Source organism: Ruditapes philippinarum, unplaced genomic scaffold (assembly GCF_026571515.1).
Source record: "Ruditapes philippinarum isolate M1 unplaced genomic scaffold, ASM2657151v2 ctg813_1_1_1_1, whole genome shotgun sequence".
Lineage (NCBI taxonomy): Eukaryota > Metazoa > Mollusca > Bivalvia > Venerida > Veneridae > Ruditapes > Ruditapes philippinarum.
Genome location: NW_026864281.1, coordinates 209,763 through 222,513, shown reverse-complemented (window position 1 = coordinate 222,513; position 12,751 = coordinate 209,763). Strand labels below are relative to the sequence as shown.

The following is a 12,751-nucleotide window of genomic DNA, read 5'->3' as shown; positions in this document are numbered from 1 at the left end:
CATTTCTATCAAACCCCTTTCTTGGACCTAGACATGTGCATTTAGTGGGGCCTGACTATAATAACCAGTTATCACAGCAATGTGGAGTGTAGAAATCAACTCTTGTAGGTCTCTATTTCACAACCTCTGCAATAGGAAGCTACCTCAAGATGTTTTACCTCTAAACCACTCTTCCTTCTTAAAAAAAATACTGACCAAAAGAAAAACAAGACAAACAAACATATGTCATAATATAGACCTGGTACAACTTATATACTTCTGAGAAAGATATGGTTTAATTTTTCCCTATTTAAATATATCTTTTATGTGACTTAAGTCACTTTAGAGTACTTGGTATATCAATTGCTTGGACAGTTACTAACTCTTACAACAATTGTGATGAAAATGTTGGTACATGTATGTAAAAGAAGATAAAGCTAAAAGCATTGCAGCAAGAAATTACTGTATATAATGTCCTTACCATTTTAACAGGATGGGGCTGTAGTTCACTGTGTGAAGTATACAGTTACAATTATTATTAAATTATTCGCATGCTTCATTAAGAATTGAAATTATTTTGAAATCAGTAATATATTGGAATTATCTCTGACACATCAGGGGTTTTTTAACAACTTGTCTGACGGTGAATTCCCTGGTAGTGTCCCAATATTTGGCTTACATTTCTACCCTGACTTTCATTGATTCATTTAATCAATTATTTCCTCCTTTACAGACACCTAGGACAGAAATCAGAACATGTTCTAAGAGTCTGTTAACCAACTTGTTTATTGTTAAATCAATTAACATAAAGTGAATGATTACATTTATTGGAAATCTGACAAAAATATTTCCACCATAAAGTTTTTATAGAGAAACCTATTTTCAGCTGAATATTGCAAGAAAAACTCTTGTCACATATATTTGTCATTTGTATGTGAGGAAGATAGTTGGAACATGTATAGAGTCATTTCTATGTGAACATTCCATGTGTTTATCCCATATCTTTATTTCACCTATCTATTCTATGAGTTCATTCCATGTGTCCATTACATAAACATACCCATTCCATGTGTTCAGTCAGTATGTTTATTCCAGCTATCCATTTTATGCATTCATTCCATGTATCCATTCAGTGTGTCAGTTCCAGTATTCCATTCTACAGGTTCATTTTAAGTGTACATTCCATGTGATTATTTCTCATGAACATTCCATGTGTTTATTTCATGTGTACTTTACATTTGCCAATTTCATGTGTACTTACCAGGTGTACTTCCCATTTACTAATTTCATGTGTACTTTCCATGTGCTAATTTCATGTATAATTTCCTTTTGCTAATTTCATGTGTACTTTACAAATGCCAATTTCATGTGTACTTTCCATGTGCTAATATCATGTGTACTTTCCATGTGCTCATTTCATGTGTACTTTCCATGTGCTCATTTCATGTGTACTTTCTATGTGCTCATTTCACATGTACACTCTATGTGTTCATCATTCCATTTGTTCATATCATTTGTTCATTTGTTTTGCATACATCTTATGGTAACTAAAGAGTTAGTCTAATTTAAGAAATATTTCTGTAATTTCAGAGTCAGAAGAAGGTGTTAGATATCAATTGTCAAAATGCTGATGGTTTTACACCTGTTATGTTAGCTACACGTGACATGCAGTTGTTTGAAAAACTGTCATCACAGATGTCGAGAAATTATAATCCTATAGAGGTTGTCACAGAGCTACTGGCTGCCAGAGCGTAAGTTAACAAAATCAGCATTCTTTTTACATTTAAGTTAAAGATTGGTTTACTCCTATTTTGCAAATCTGACAAATTTGGCCTCCTTTGATGATTGGCTAAGGCTGTGGGATCTTTGCTACAATGGATTTTAAGTTATCCCATGTGATAAAGCGGTGGTGGTGGTGTTTGTAGTTTTCACTCCACGACAGTAAGCCACAAGGAATTTACCAGAGCTAGTTCAACCACATTTTTTCTGGGCAGAATGTCAAGCAATTTACCAGTACTAGTTGCCAGCAATCAAACCGGGGTCACCCGATTCTTAGTCCTATGCTTTACCTATTGAGCTAATAGGATGGCAATTTATGTGATAAAGCTATCCTGCTAACTTAAATTGATACTCTCATGCTTCATATGACTGTAGGTGCCTAGGTTTGTACATGTCAGTTCACAGGGAAGGAGTAACCATTGAAAAAGCTAAAAATATTTTTCAATCATGACAAAAACAATCTTAAAGAGGATTTTTTTTTCTATGAACACCTATTAAAGACAGGAACATGAACTGTCACAAAATCTGATTCTTTAAAAGCTGGCCAGGAATGCACTTTTTTTCTGTAAAAGATCGGAAACATAAAATGATTACTGTTATCATATCTAATATTTACCAAAAGGCTAATCATGAAGCTGTTTAATCTGCTTCATTATTGATATATATAGAATAGTTTCACTGAGATTTAGTAATAGAAAGAGCATCAAAACATAAGGCTATCTGATTTATACAGGGAAGCATAGCCCCTGAATAAATCAGATTGCCAAGTGTTTTGATGTTCTTTCTCTTTTGTATCATAGGCAAAAATGAAAACATGTTCCCTGTTGTCATAATATGAAACCCCAGAAAAAAGTAATCAATTAACATGCATTTGAATATGATATTTCTATTGCTATCCTTTCTCTGCTGTCACAATAAGTAAACCGTAGAATAAAAATAAGCCAATCAATGGGTATGCTTTGGAGTGCGAGTAACTAATACCTGCATTCTAGTTAACACACTGTCCTTGTAAATGTATACAATTTTACTCTGCCACATTTTCAACAGAAAGGTCCCCAAACTATGATATAATTATTGTTACATATATTTTCAGTGACCTACATGCCTCAGATGGTGATGGTAAATCATGTGTACATCATGCATCACAGTCCAAGGCTCAAATTGCCCAAAGTGTTCTTACTTCAATTATCTCAGGAGCCCCAAATCTAGGTAGGTGTTCTTATATGGTGATGGTGTAATTCTTTCCTTTACAATATAAATGGTACTATGATTAATGAAGCTTGTCAATGAATTCTTTGATAATTTAAAAAATATAATGTCATGGCATGTAAACCAGTTAAACCTGTGCCTTAAGTCATACTTATATTCTTATTTATCATTCTAACTACAGGGCTTTCTTCACAGGTTAGGGAAGCAGCCCTGCCCTTAATTTTGGGCAAAAATTACATGGTATGTCTGCAAAGGAAAAAAAAAACTTCGCGTAAATTCAATTTTTGGGGAAAACTGCATGATTTTAAAGAATTTTTCTTTGGGGAAGCAGCCCTATAACGGCCCCTGCTATAGAAGGAAAGAAAGCCCTGTTACATGTCATATAACTCAACAAGCACATACTTTTGTCCTTTTTTGTGCATAATTCAAATGTATGTAGAAAGTTAATGTAAAAACATTGGAAATGCTTATAAGCATGGGCAATGTTAGTGGACCAGGGTTTTATATACATGTAAATGTTTATAAGGATAATCCCTCCCATTGCATGATGACAAAATGTTTTAAGTGACTTTTAAATGGAATCACACACATCAAATTGTTAACTATGTTTTTTGCTGCACAAATTAATCTTTAAACTATATAATTTGTTTTAGAACAAAAGGACAAAAGATGTTTTGCTCCATTACATTGTGCGTCGTTGACTGGTAACGCAGATTGTATCAGTGCACTGCTGGACGGGGGCTCAGATGTCAACTCCAGGGGTTTTGCTGGGGCAACCGCTCTACATATCACAGTAAATATATTTATAATTATATGTTTCTATACATGGCTTATTCTAATGTTAATTTTGTTTTTTAATGAAATGCGTAAGTAAAGTTTGTACCCATTTTATTTTGAACATTTGTATAGTTTGAACATTTGTCAGTCTATTGTTTGTTTTACACTGGACAGTTTTAAATTCAGGGCATATAATTACACATTATCAGTATGGAAAGGATTTAAATGTAAAACGATTTAACATTTTTTATAATAATAAATACGTAAATCAATCGTAATATTTATTTTCAGTCCTACAACAATCATGAGAAAGCTACAACAGTGCTGCTGGAACATGGTGCTAATGTTACATTAACCGATGACCGAGGATTAACTCCCTTGGATTTTGCTAAAACTCGTAAAATGAAGAAAAAGTTGCAAGAAGCTTGGGCAGAAGTGAAAAGTTCGAAATCAACAACAAGTTTAGGACCAATTAGGGCACATAGTCGGGAAGATCTCAGATCATCTGTGGAGGACTTGACCAAAAAACGCAAAGGGAAAGGTGAAGTTATATTTGAGGTAAGTCTGATCCTTTAAACAACTGGAAAAAAAGTAATTATTAATCCATGATAAAATATTTTTCTCCCTTGTAATAGAAAAGTATGGAAAGAGTATTTATATTGATGATTGAAGAGTTGTTTCATGAAAAAAAGAATATATAAAGGAATAATATGATATATAATAATAGTATAATAGGATAATTCACTACTGATTTATGTTTAGAAAATGGAATGTTTACTCCAAGAGCAGACTTTTTTGTGAGCAAAATTAGAAAAATTCTGCGGACTGATTAGTTTGTTTGTATCTATCTGATTTAACACTGATGTAACACAATTTTGGTCTTATCTCAGCAATTGGTCTTCCTTACCAGCTTTGCCTGATTAGTTTCCATTTATTACAAATTCCCCACAATTGACTGACTACTTCACCTCACATGATTTCTGAATGAGTGGTGAGAGAAAAAATGACCTTTAGAAACAATGTCTGAGGAAAAGTTGTCTGTAAGAAATATAGCCCTGCCAGTGGATCAAATCAACGACATCTTGATAATAAACACAGTGCCCAGCCTATCAGGCTAAATATATGTTAAAATGGCTACCAAAATAAAACAAGAATGACCGGTAATATATGGTACATAGCTATGAAATAATTGATATTTTTCTACTTTCAGGGACTGCCGAATAATCCCTTCACTGATTCTAACAAGAAGGATGCCATGAGCAGTAAGTATTTATGTTGAATATTTATGTTTCAAATATACTAATTGACACATGAAGTATCTAATTACATAATGAATTTTGATTGTTAGCATGTTGGGCATATGTTTACACTCAAATTGTAAGGCATCACCAAACTTTATAAAGTATGAAAAGGAAGTATTTCCATTAGGGTAAATCTGTGGTATTTGTACCATCAATTATCTAAATTTTCATCTAGGAGAGAGGTTAACTTATGTGGGCAATTTCCGCTTAATATGCACTTTCAATATAAGTTATAGGCCTTTTTTGTGATATTCTAAACACATTTATATCTCTCTAAAGTTAAACGTAATGGTCGCTCTTTTGTTATACACAAAATATAAATGATTATGTTTATTCAGACTTAAGGAGATCAAAAAGTTTACGTGACCTTGGAAGTCTACGTTTAGATCTGTTACAAGAAGTTTTACTGACTAAAAATCTGGATATAACATTACCCAGATACAAGAAGGGTTTGTTTAATATGACTTCAATATATATTTTTGTGTAACAGGTTCTAGGGGTATTTTAAATATGTTCTGTTTTGGCTGAAGGGTATATTATATTTCACCAGTAGAGGCAAATTTTTGTTTTGTATTATTACAATGTTTAACTACTTTGTAGTGGTTTGTTTATTGCTCAACATTGATAACATTTTATTACATGCTTTTCGGTGGTTTATAGAAATATATCAGTGATATAAAACTGGTAATTTCACTGGCTGAAACAGTGCAATTACCACTTTGATAATTTCACTGTTTTGAATTTAAGCCCCTTACGTTGTTTCAGTGAAATACCAGCGTGCACAGTACTGGGTACCAACTTAAGGATGTGACGTTGTAAATGACGTCACGTTGTATTATTATTTGGCGCGCTTTTCATTTAGTATTAGGTTTAATGTCTTTTTAAAACGTTTCTTTGCATATATAAAAAGAAAATTTGTTTAATTTAGTGTAAGATCGAAATATATTTCACCTTGTGAACACCAAAAGTTCATATTTCACTCGTGGCTGCGCCACTCGTGAAATATACCTTTTGGTGCTCACTCGGTGAAATATATTCCAAACAAATATCCTCTATGTCACTGTAATTTAACTGCCCAGATTCCTGCTTTTCTAAATGATTAAATGAAAAGAAAATTTAAATAAATTTTCAAAAAAAAGGAAAAAGAAGATGACTTCAGTTAAAGCCGCCTTCAGTTTTTATCTTTTGTTGGAAAAACAATTCTGTGCTGTTTCAAACTATGTAAATCAGTAGTATTACCTAGGAGAAAGGCATCATGTCACTGTTAAACATTCCTCAAAACAGCGTCCCAGAGCTATTAATAGGACCCAGGTTACCAATCATTTGACAAAGCATTGTCATTGGCTGAAATGTTGACCAATCTGTGCTCAAGTTTTGAGAGCAATAAATTAAGGAAATGAATAATATTTCTGTACCGTACTTACAGTGATTCTTCTAAAAATTGGTAATTATAATTAACACTGGTTGTGTAATATTATTTTGTGATTTTAGTTCTAGGTGTTGGAGTGATTTATCAGGAAATTTACCAGCTTGGTACACTTTGTTGTTTGTGCTTGACTTGATTGTATTGTCTGTACTTTCATTTGTATCAAATGAAGTATACAAATTAGTACATGTGTTTTAATTTTTGATGTTTTTGTATGGTTTTTAAAGACAGATATGTCAGGTGATGGGTAGAAAATATAACTTGTCTGTCTTGAGTGCATTTAAACAGAGCCACTTAAAACAAATACACTAAATAAGGCTTAAAAAATGTAAAAGAATATTAAAATTTATTTTTTGAAAAAAAAGGATAGAATATTAATCCCAAGTGTTTAAACATTTAATATCCATTGACTATTCTATAATTAGTAAACCCTGTGTCTTTAGTGAAACCTTAAACTTAATTGACGCTCAAAGGTGGAAAGTATATTTATATTCCCAAGTTTGAAAAATAGGCACTACAGCGAACAGTCATTCATTTCAAATATAAAAGTAGCTATGATTTCTTGATACAAATGTACTCATATAAGAAAGATAAAACTGTTAATATATGTTCTAAAAAAATGAAAACACAAGGTCCAGATATGTAGTTCTTTATTGAATATCTCTGGCACATTGTATACATGTACATTGAAACTTAAAGCAAGTTCTGACATTTCTGAAATGCAGAAAGAAATAACATTTAACCGCATTATTTTTACTGTCTTTTTGTTTTAAGAAAACTAACATGGTTGAGGGTGTGAATATCACAAAGTTGTAACAATAGTAATTTTATTCTGAAGTTTTTTCAACTTATATTTTTAACAGGAAGAAAGCAAATTTTAATGATGATATATACAAAATGTTTCTCACTGTCAAAATAACTGTTGTATATAAAGTTATATATTATTATGGAATAAATGATTATTGCATTCTCAAAGGTGGAGAATCGTGAAAAATTATTTTTGTTTTGGCTAAACATTCTGTTATAAAGTTTTAAAATGTATGGAGATCAATCTTATGTTTGATTTATATAATTTCAGATCCCAAAGGTATAACAAGACATCTGAGTCTAAAAGAGAAGTCACGAGGCGAAGATGAATTTTCCCAGAGTCACCTCAGGTGCGATGCCATCATTTTTATATCATTTCCTATGTCCTTATAAATGATAATGGAAAATAAACCATAAGTTAGTCATTATGCCCTCACAGAGTGGGAGCATATAGCGTTGCACTTGTCCGTCCGTCTGTCCGTCCGTACGTCTGTCCGTCCGTCCGTCTGTCCGTACGTCCCGAAATCTTGTGAACGCAACTCCTCTTAAACCGGATGGCAGATTTTGCTTAAACTTCCAGGGATGAACAACCTTAATGTGTAGATGGTAGTAAAGGAAGGAATTTTTGCTGCGACCAAATTTAACAGAATTATGGCCCTTTGTTGATTTTTTCACTATATACCATGTAAAAATTTTGTGAACGCAACTCCTCTTAAACCGGATGGCAGATTTTGCTTAAACTTCCAGGGATGAACAACCTTAATGTGTAGATGGTAGTAAAGGAAGGAATTTTTGCTGCAACCAAATTTAACAGAATTATGGCCCTTTGTTTTTTTTTTCACTTTATACCATATAGAAATTTTGTTAACGCAACTCCTCTTAAACCGGATGGCAAATTTTGCTTAAACTTCCAGGGATGAAAAACCCTAATGTGTAGATGGTAGTAGAGGAAGGAATTTTTGCTGTGACCAAATTTAACAAAATTATGGCCCTTTGTTGATTTTTTCACTATATACCGTATAGAAATTTTGTGAACGCAACTCCTCTTAAACCGGATGGCAGATTTTGCTTAAACTTCCAGGGATGAACAACCCTAATGTGTAGATGATAGTAAAGGAAGGAATTTTTGCTGTGACCAAATTTAACAGAATTATGGCCCTTTGTTGATTTTTTTCACTATATACCATATATATGTTGTCAGTGGGGGCATCCGTGTCCTTTGGACACAGTTCTAGTTTTATTCTCAATTAGATATAACAAATTTTCAGCTGTTCAACTTCCTGGTGTAAAAGTATTAACTGTGATAGGTGACGTAATGTTAAAGATGTCTGTCTCTAAACCAAAGGATTGTAGATTTGAGCTCTCCTGTGGTCTGGCAGAATTTTAGCCAGAAGCTGTGACAGAAAGATATCAAAATAGTTTTTGTTCAAAAACACTTGAATTTATGTTAATGAATAGATAGATGACCTAGAACAATAAACAATAATGATTTTTATACAGAGACAATGTTCGTAAGCTGGGACAGGTTCGGAACCAGCAGAAACCTACACCACTGCCGAGAACCAAATCTCGAAGTACAGAACGTTTACCCGTCATAAGTCCGGATCGTGTGAGTTCAGATCGTAATCTTGAGTCACCTGTCATGTTTGGGAGGAACTCTAGATTAAGACGGTCTTTTGAAGACCGGAAAAATGGTAACTTTATTGTGTATCTTTGAAATTTTTTGAAAATCATAAATTATAACATGTTACCAGATATTTGCTTTAAATTTTCTTTTCTATAACCTATGTGCATTTAAATATAAAAAGATAATGCTTTGTTTATCTGTTAAAACAACTTTCATAGATTATTTACATGATGTTTTTTTATAATTGCTGCATGATTATTTTCATCACATTTTGATATATTTTTTTATATCATTGGTTGGTATAATTGTGTTATTTAAGTGGACAATAAATGTATTTGATTGTAAAATTGTTTTTTAAGGGCGGGGACGGAAAGTAAACCCACTTACTGCCAGGGAAAGCTCAAACCTGACTGATGATGTGTTTGAGAGATTTTCCCCAGCGCCGGTATCACCGACCCCTAGTCATAGACGCAGTGAGTCTGATCCAAACAGAGGTACACCAAACCTAATGGAGCTGGCAGCATCATGTGAACCCTACTTACACAGCCAGAAAAGAGGTTAGTTTACAGGCAACAAAATATATCTTCTTGTTTAGATCTGATATCCTAAAATCTGTAGTTGTATGGTTAAGTGCAAAACTAATCTAATTTATAGAGAATTGAACATGCAACTGTCTTTTGATATCAATTTTGTCAGGCAAGCCTAATATGGGCTAGAAAGGGGCGAGGCTGATATCAAAAACAATTATCAGGCAAGCGATATCGGGCATTAACCATAGCAGTTGCATGATTAATACAAATGTGTTGCACTAAATCCTTTGATATGGAAATTTTGGTTATTTGTTGCATTTTTTTTATGCCAGACATTATAGAATCCTAGAATTTGAATCTGTCAGATTCATCAGCCAAACTTCTATTGGGTATCAGCATTTAAAATATGCATTTAAGAGGGTAAAAAGATTTTAGAAGGAGTCTTTGCTTTGATTAAAAAAAAATGAATGAAAATGAAAAAAAACATTTCAAGATTTATGTTGTATTACACATGCAAAAAAAAGATATTCATTGGACTGGCTATGTTTTTTTGATATATATAAAACAAGTAAAGTAGCACAAGAAAATGATTGTTAATTATAGTAACATTTTTGACTGCTGACCACTTTGGTATGAAACCTCTTCGTCTTTATCTCAGTGGAAAAAGATTTTATTGTTTGTATCTCAAACTGTACTTTTTATGAACAGATTTTTTTATCTATCCTGGCTTGGGTTTTATTTGATTTAGTGCTTTTATTTTAGTTATAAGATTGTTTTTTTTAGAGTGTGGACATTAATTTAAAACAAACATACTGAATGACATAAATTTATACTATACATTATCCTTACTATTATTGTATGTCTTTAATTGAGGAAAAGTTGAAATTATCAAAAGTATTTCTAAAACACTGTACATGCAATGTTGAAAGTAATACATGTAAATACATGAACCAAAGTGAAAGAAATGATTTAAAGACAAAATCTTATGTAGCTTATTGTTCATTTGAATGTGAATATTTTTGGTTTATAAGTATTATAATATAAACTTTATTTGGTATATACTAGGGTATAAAACTAGACATTAATTTTGTTGTTTATATTTTATGTTGGTTTGTTGTGTGTATTATAACCTAGAGATTATAATTTGCTTTTATATATAACCAGGACGTTCTTATTCTGTCAATTCTAACCCTGCTAACGACCTTGAGGCAAACCGGTGTACACCAAACCAGCGAGAGTTCACTCCCTTTCATAGGGAAGGAACGACAACCACTTTACAAAGGGAGGCAACTCTCATGAGTGTTTGTTCGTATCGTACAGACAGTAGAATGTCAACTAACTCTAACTCCCCAAGGATGCTTAACCTTGGTATGTCTCTCTAATTAGCTAAGCTGTCTTAACATCATCCTTAAAACAATGTTGGTTTGCAATTACTGGACTTGTTCACTCAAAACCCCTACTCAAATAAATAAATAAATTTGTGCATTTATGAATGAAGAGAAATCTTTTTGTCATTATTACATGTATTTTGGAAAGAGATAGATGGCTACAAAACCTGCTATTAAAAATTTTGTGATACCTCTTAGAAATCAACATTTTTTTTAGGATGACTATAATTTGGAAGTTTGAGAAAGTACTAAGATATTTTTCAGATAGTTTAAATACAAGCATCATGGCTTAATGGTTTAAACCCCTTATTTTGAAGGGGGGACGTAGATTTTTCCTTTGTTCATTAACACAATTATTGTCAGGCTGTTCTTTTGTCACACTCTCCGTTCATAGACTAACAAAACAGTGGGAATGTGGGGAAGTCTGTGTCCTGAGGACAAAATGATAACATATATGTACAATTTTTTATTTCTTCAATATTTTCTCAAATTTTCACATTATTTGTGTTGTTGTTGTAGTTGTCTGGGGTTATAGTTGTATTATATGTATTCAACATAAATGGTACTGGGGAATAATCATACATTGTCTTAATAATTTTGCTTTACAATCAAATCTGTGTAAAAGAAAACTCCTGAGAAATGTAAGAATTGATCTTTTTGATACCTAAGCATTTTCAAAATACCTGAAACATTTAAATCAAAATATATGATCAATTCTCCTGATGAGGTGTAAAATCCAAATAATTATAAACAAACAAGCCACACAAACACGAAAATTTTGTTATTATTTAATGCAAATGTTTTGGCTAGATGCATAACATAATTACCAGAATTGGCAACGTAATAGAACATATGTTTAACATGCTAAACACATTATGATGGGGGCAAAAATATGATAATATGTAGAAACAAATATATATGTTATAAATGAAGCTGGAACATGATTTTTTATCCTATCCAAATTATTGAAATGAATAGTGAATAATTTAATCCATTTTTTGATAGAAGTTTTACTTTCTTTAAACTTCATCCAAGAGTTTCGCATCTACACACATGTCACAGATTTGACTGTAACTTACTAGTGTTTAAATGTTTAACTAGGAGTAGTGTAAGAATTATATGAAAAATATCATCCAGGTGTGAAATAGTTATTAAAACATGTGTAATTGAATATAATTATGAATATATTTGGCAGGGCAGATAAAAAATTAAAACAAAAGCACAGCATGCAGTGTTAATGCTTGTCTGTAAACAGCAACCTGTTTTGAAAAAAAAATTAAAAGGGGCATAACTTTTAAAATGATTGAATAATAGGCACAAGAATGAAGATGGAGTTATCATAATAGCTTGACTTTTCCTTTGATATAGACAAGTTAATAATCATTAAATACTTAAATGTTATCAATTTAATATGCATTTGGATGATTTTTCAGCAAATCTGACTTACATGTAAATTACTTGTTTAACCTGAATGTGGTAAATGTGGTTTATTAAAAAATAACCAATTATTTGTTTTACTAATTGATTACATACCTGTATAATTAACAATACCAACTTTATCAGTAATACTATGTCTTTAATTTACAGTGTGTTATAATCATATTTCTTGTATGATGTAGGTCAAATGTTGAGTAAAAACAAGACTCCTGTACAACATCTGTATGGCCCTGGTTCCAGTAAGGTGATCCCCCCTACACCAACATTCATTACTCAAAGATCTGACGGCAAATCGGAGGTAACCAAAAACATTCCATAAAAAATAAAAGTTCTGAAATTCTAATTTATTGATCATATAGAAAAAAAGGTTCAGATTTACAGTAGTTATTAAAGGGAGGTAACTGTAAATTTTTACAAGGAATCTTTTTTTCTCAGAAGAATCTTTGCGGCAAGCAAATTAGTCAAAATAATTTCTTAGGGTTTAAAGTGAA

At 32.1% G+C, this 12,751-nt stretch overlaps 1 protein-coding gene across 4 annotated transcripts in view; it reads left to right on the top strand.

Annotated features, from left to right (window-relative positions):
* LOC132725056 (serine-rich adhesin for platelets-like) overlaps window positions 1–12,751 on the top strand; it is a 51,155-nt gene that overhangs the window by 25,817 nt on the left and 12,587 nt on the right. For 2 of the 4 annotated variants that reach the window (XM_060710048.1, XM_060710049.1), the window contains 11 exons: window positions 1,570–1,730; window positions 2,852–2,967; window positions 3,621–3,760; window positions 4,036–4,302; window positions 4,955–5,006; window positions 6,472–6,489; window positions 7,550–7,628; window positions 8,779–8,972; window positions 9,265–9,462; window positions 10,600–10,803; window positions 12,443–12,558. In XM_060710048.1, the coding sequence (XP_060566031.1) occupies window positions 1,570–1,730; window positions 2,852–2,967; window positions 3,621–3,760; window positions 4,036–4,302; window positions 4,955–5,006; window positions 6,472–6,489; window positions 7,550–7,628; window positions 8,779–8,972; window positions 9,265–9,462; window positions 10,600–10,803; window positions 12,443–12,558 (1,545 nt within the window). The remainder of the gene's footprint in view (window positions 1–1,569; window positions 1,731–2,851; window positions 2,968–3,620; window positions 3,761–4,035; window positions 4,303–4,954; window positions 5,007–6,471; window positions 6,490–7,549; window positions 7,629–8,778; window positions 8,973–9,264; window positions 9,463–10,599; window positions 10,804–12,442; window positions 12,559–12,751) is intronic. The other 2 variants (XM_060710050.1, XM_060710051.1) reach the window with 2 other exon arrangements.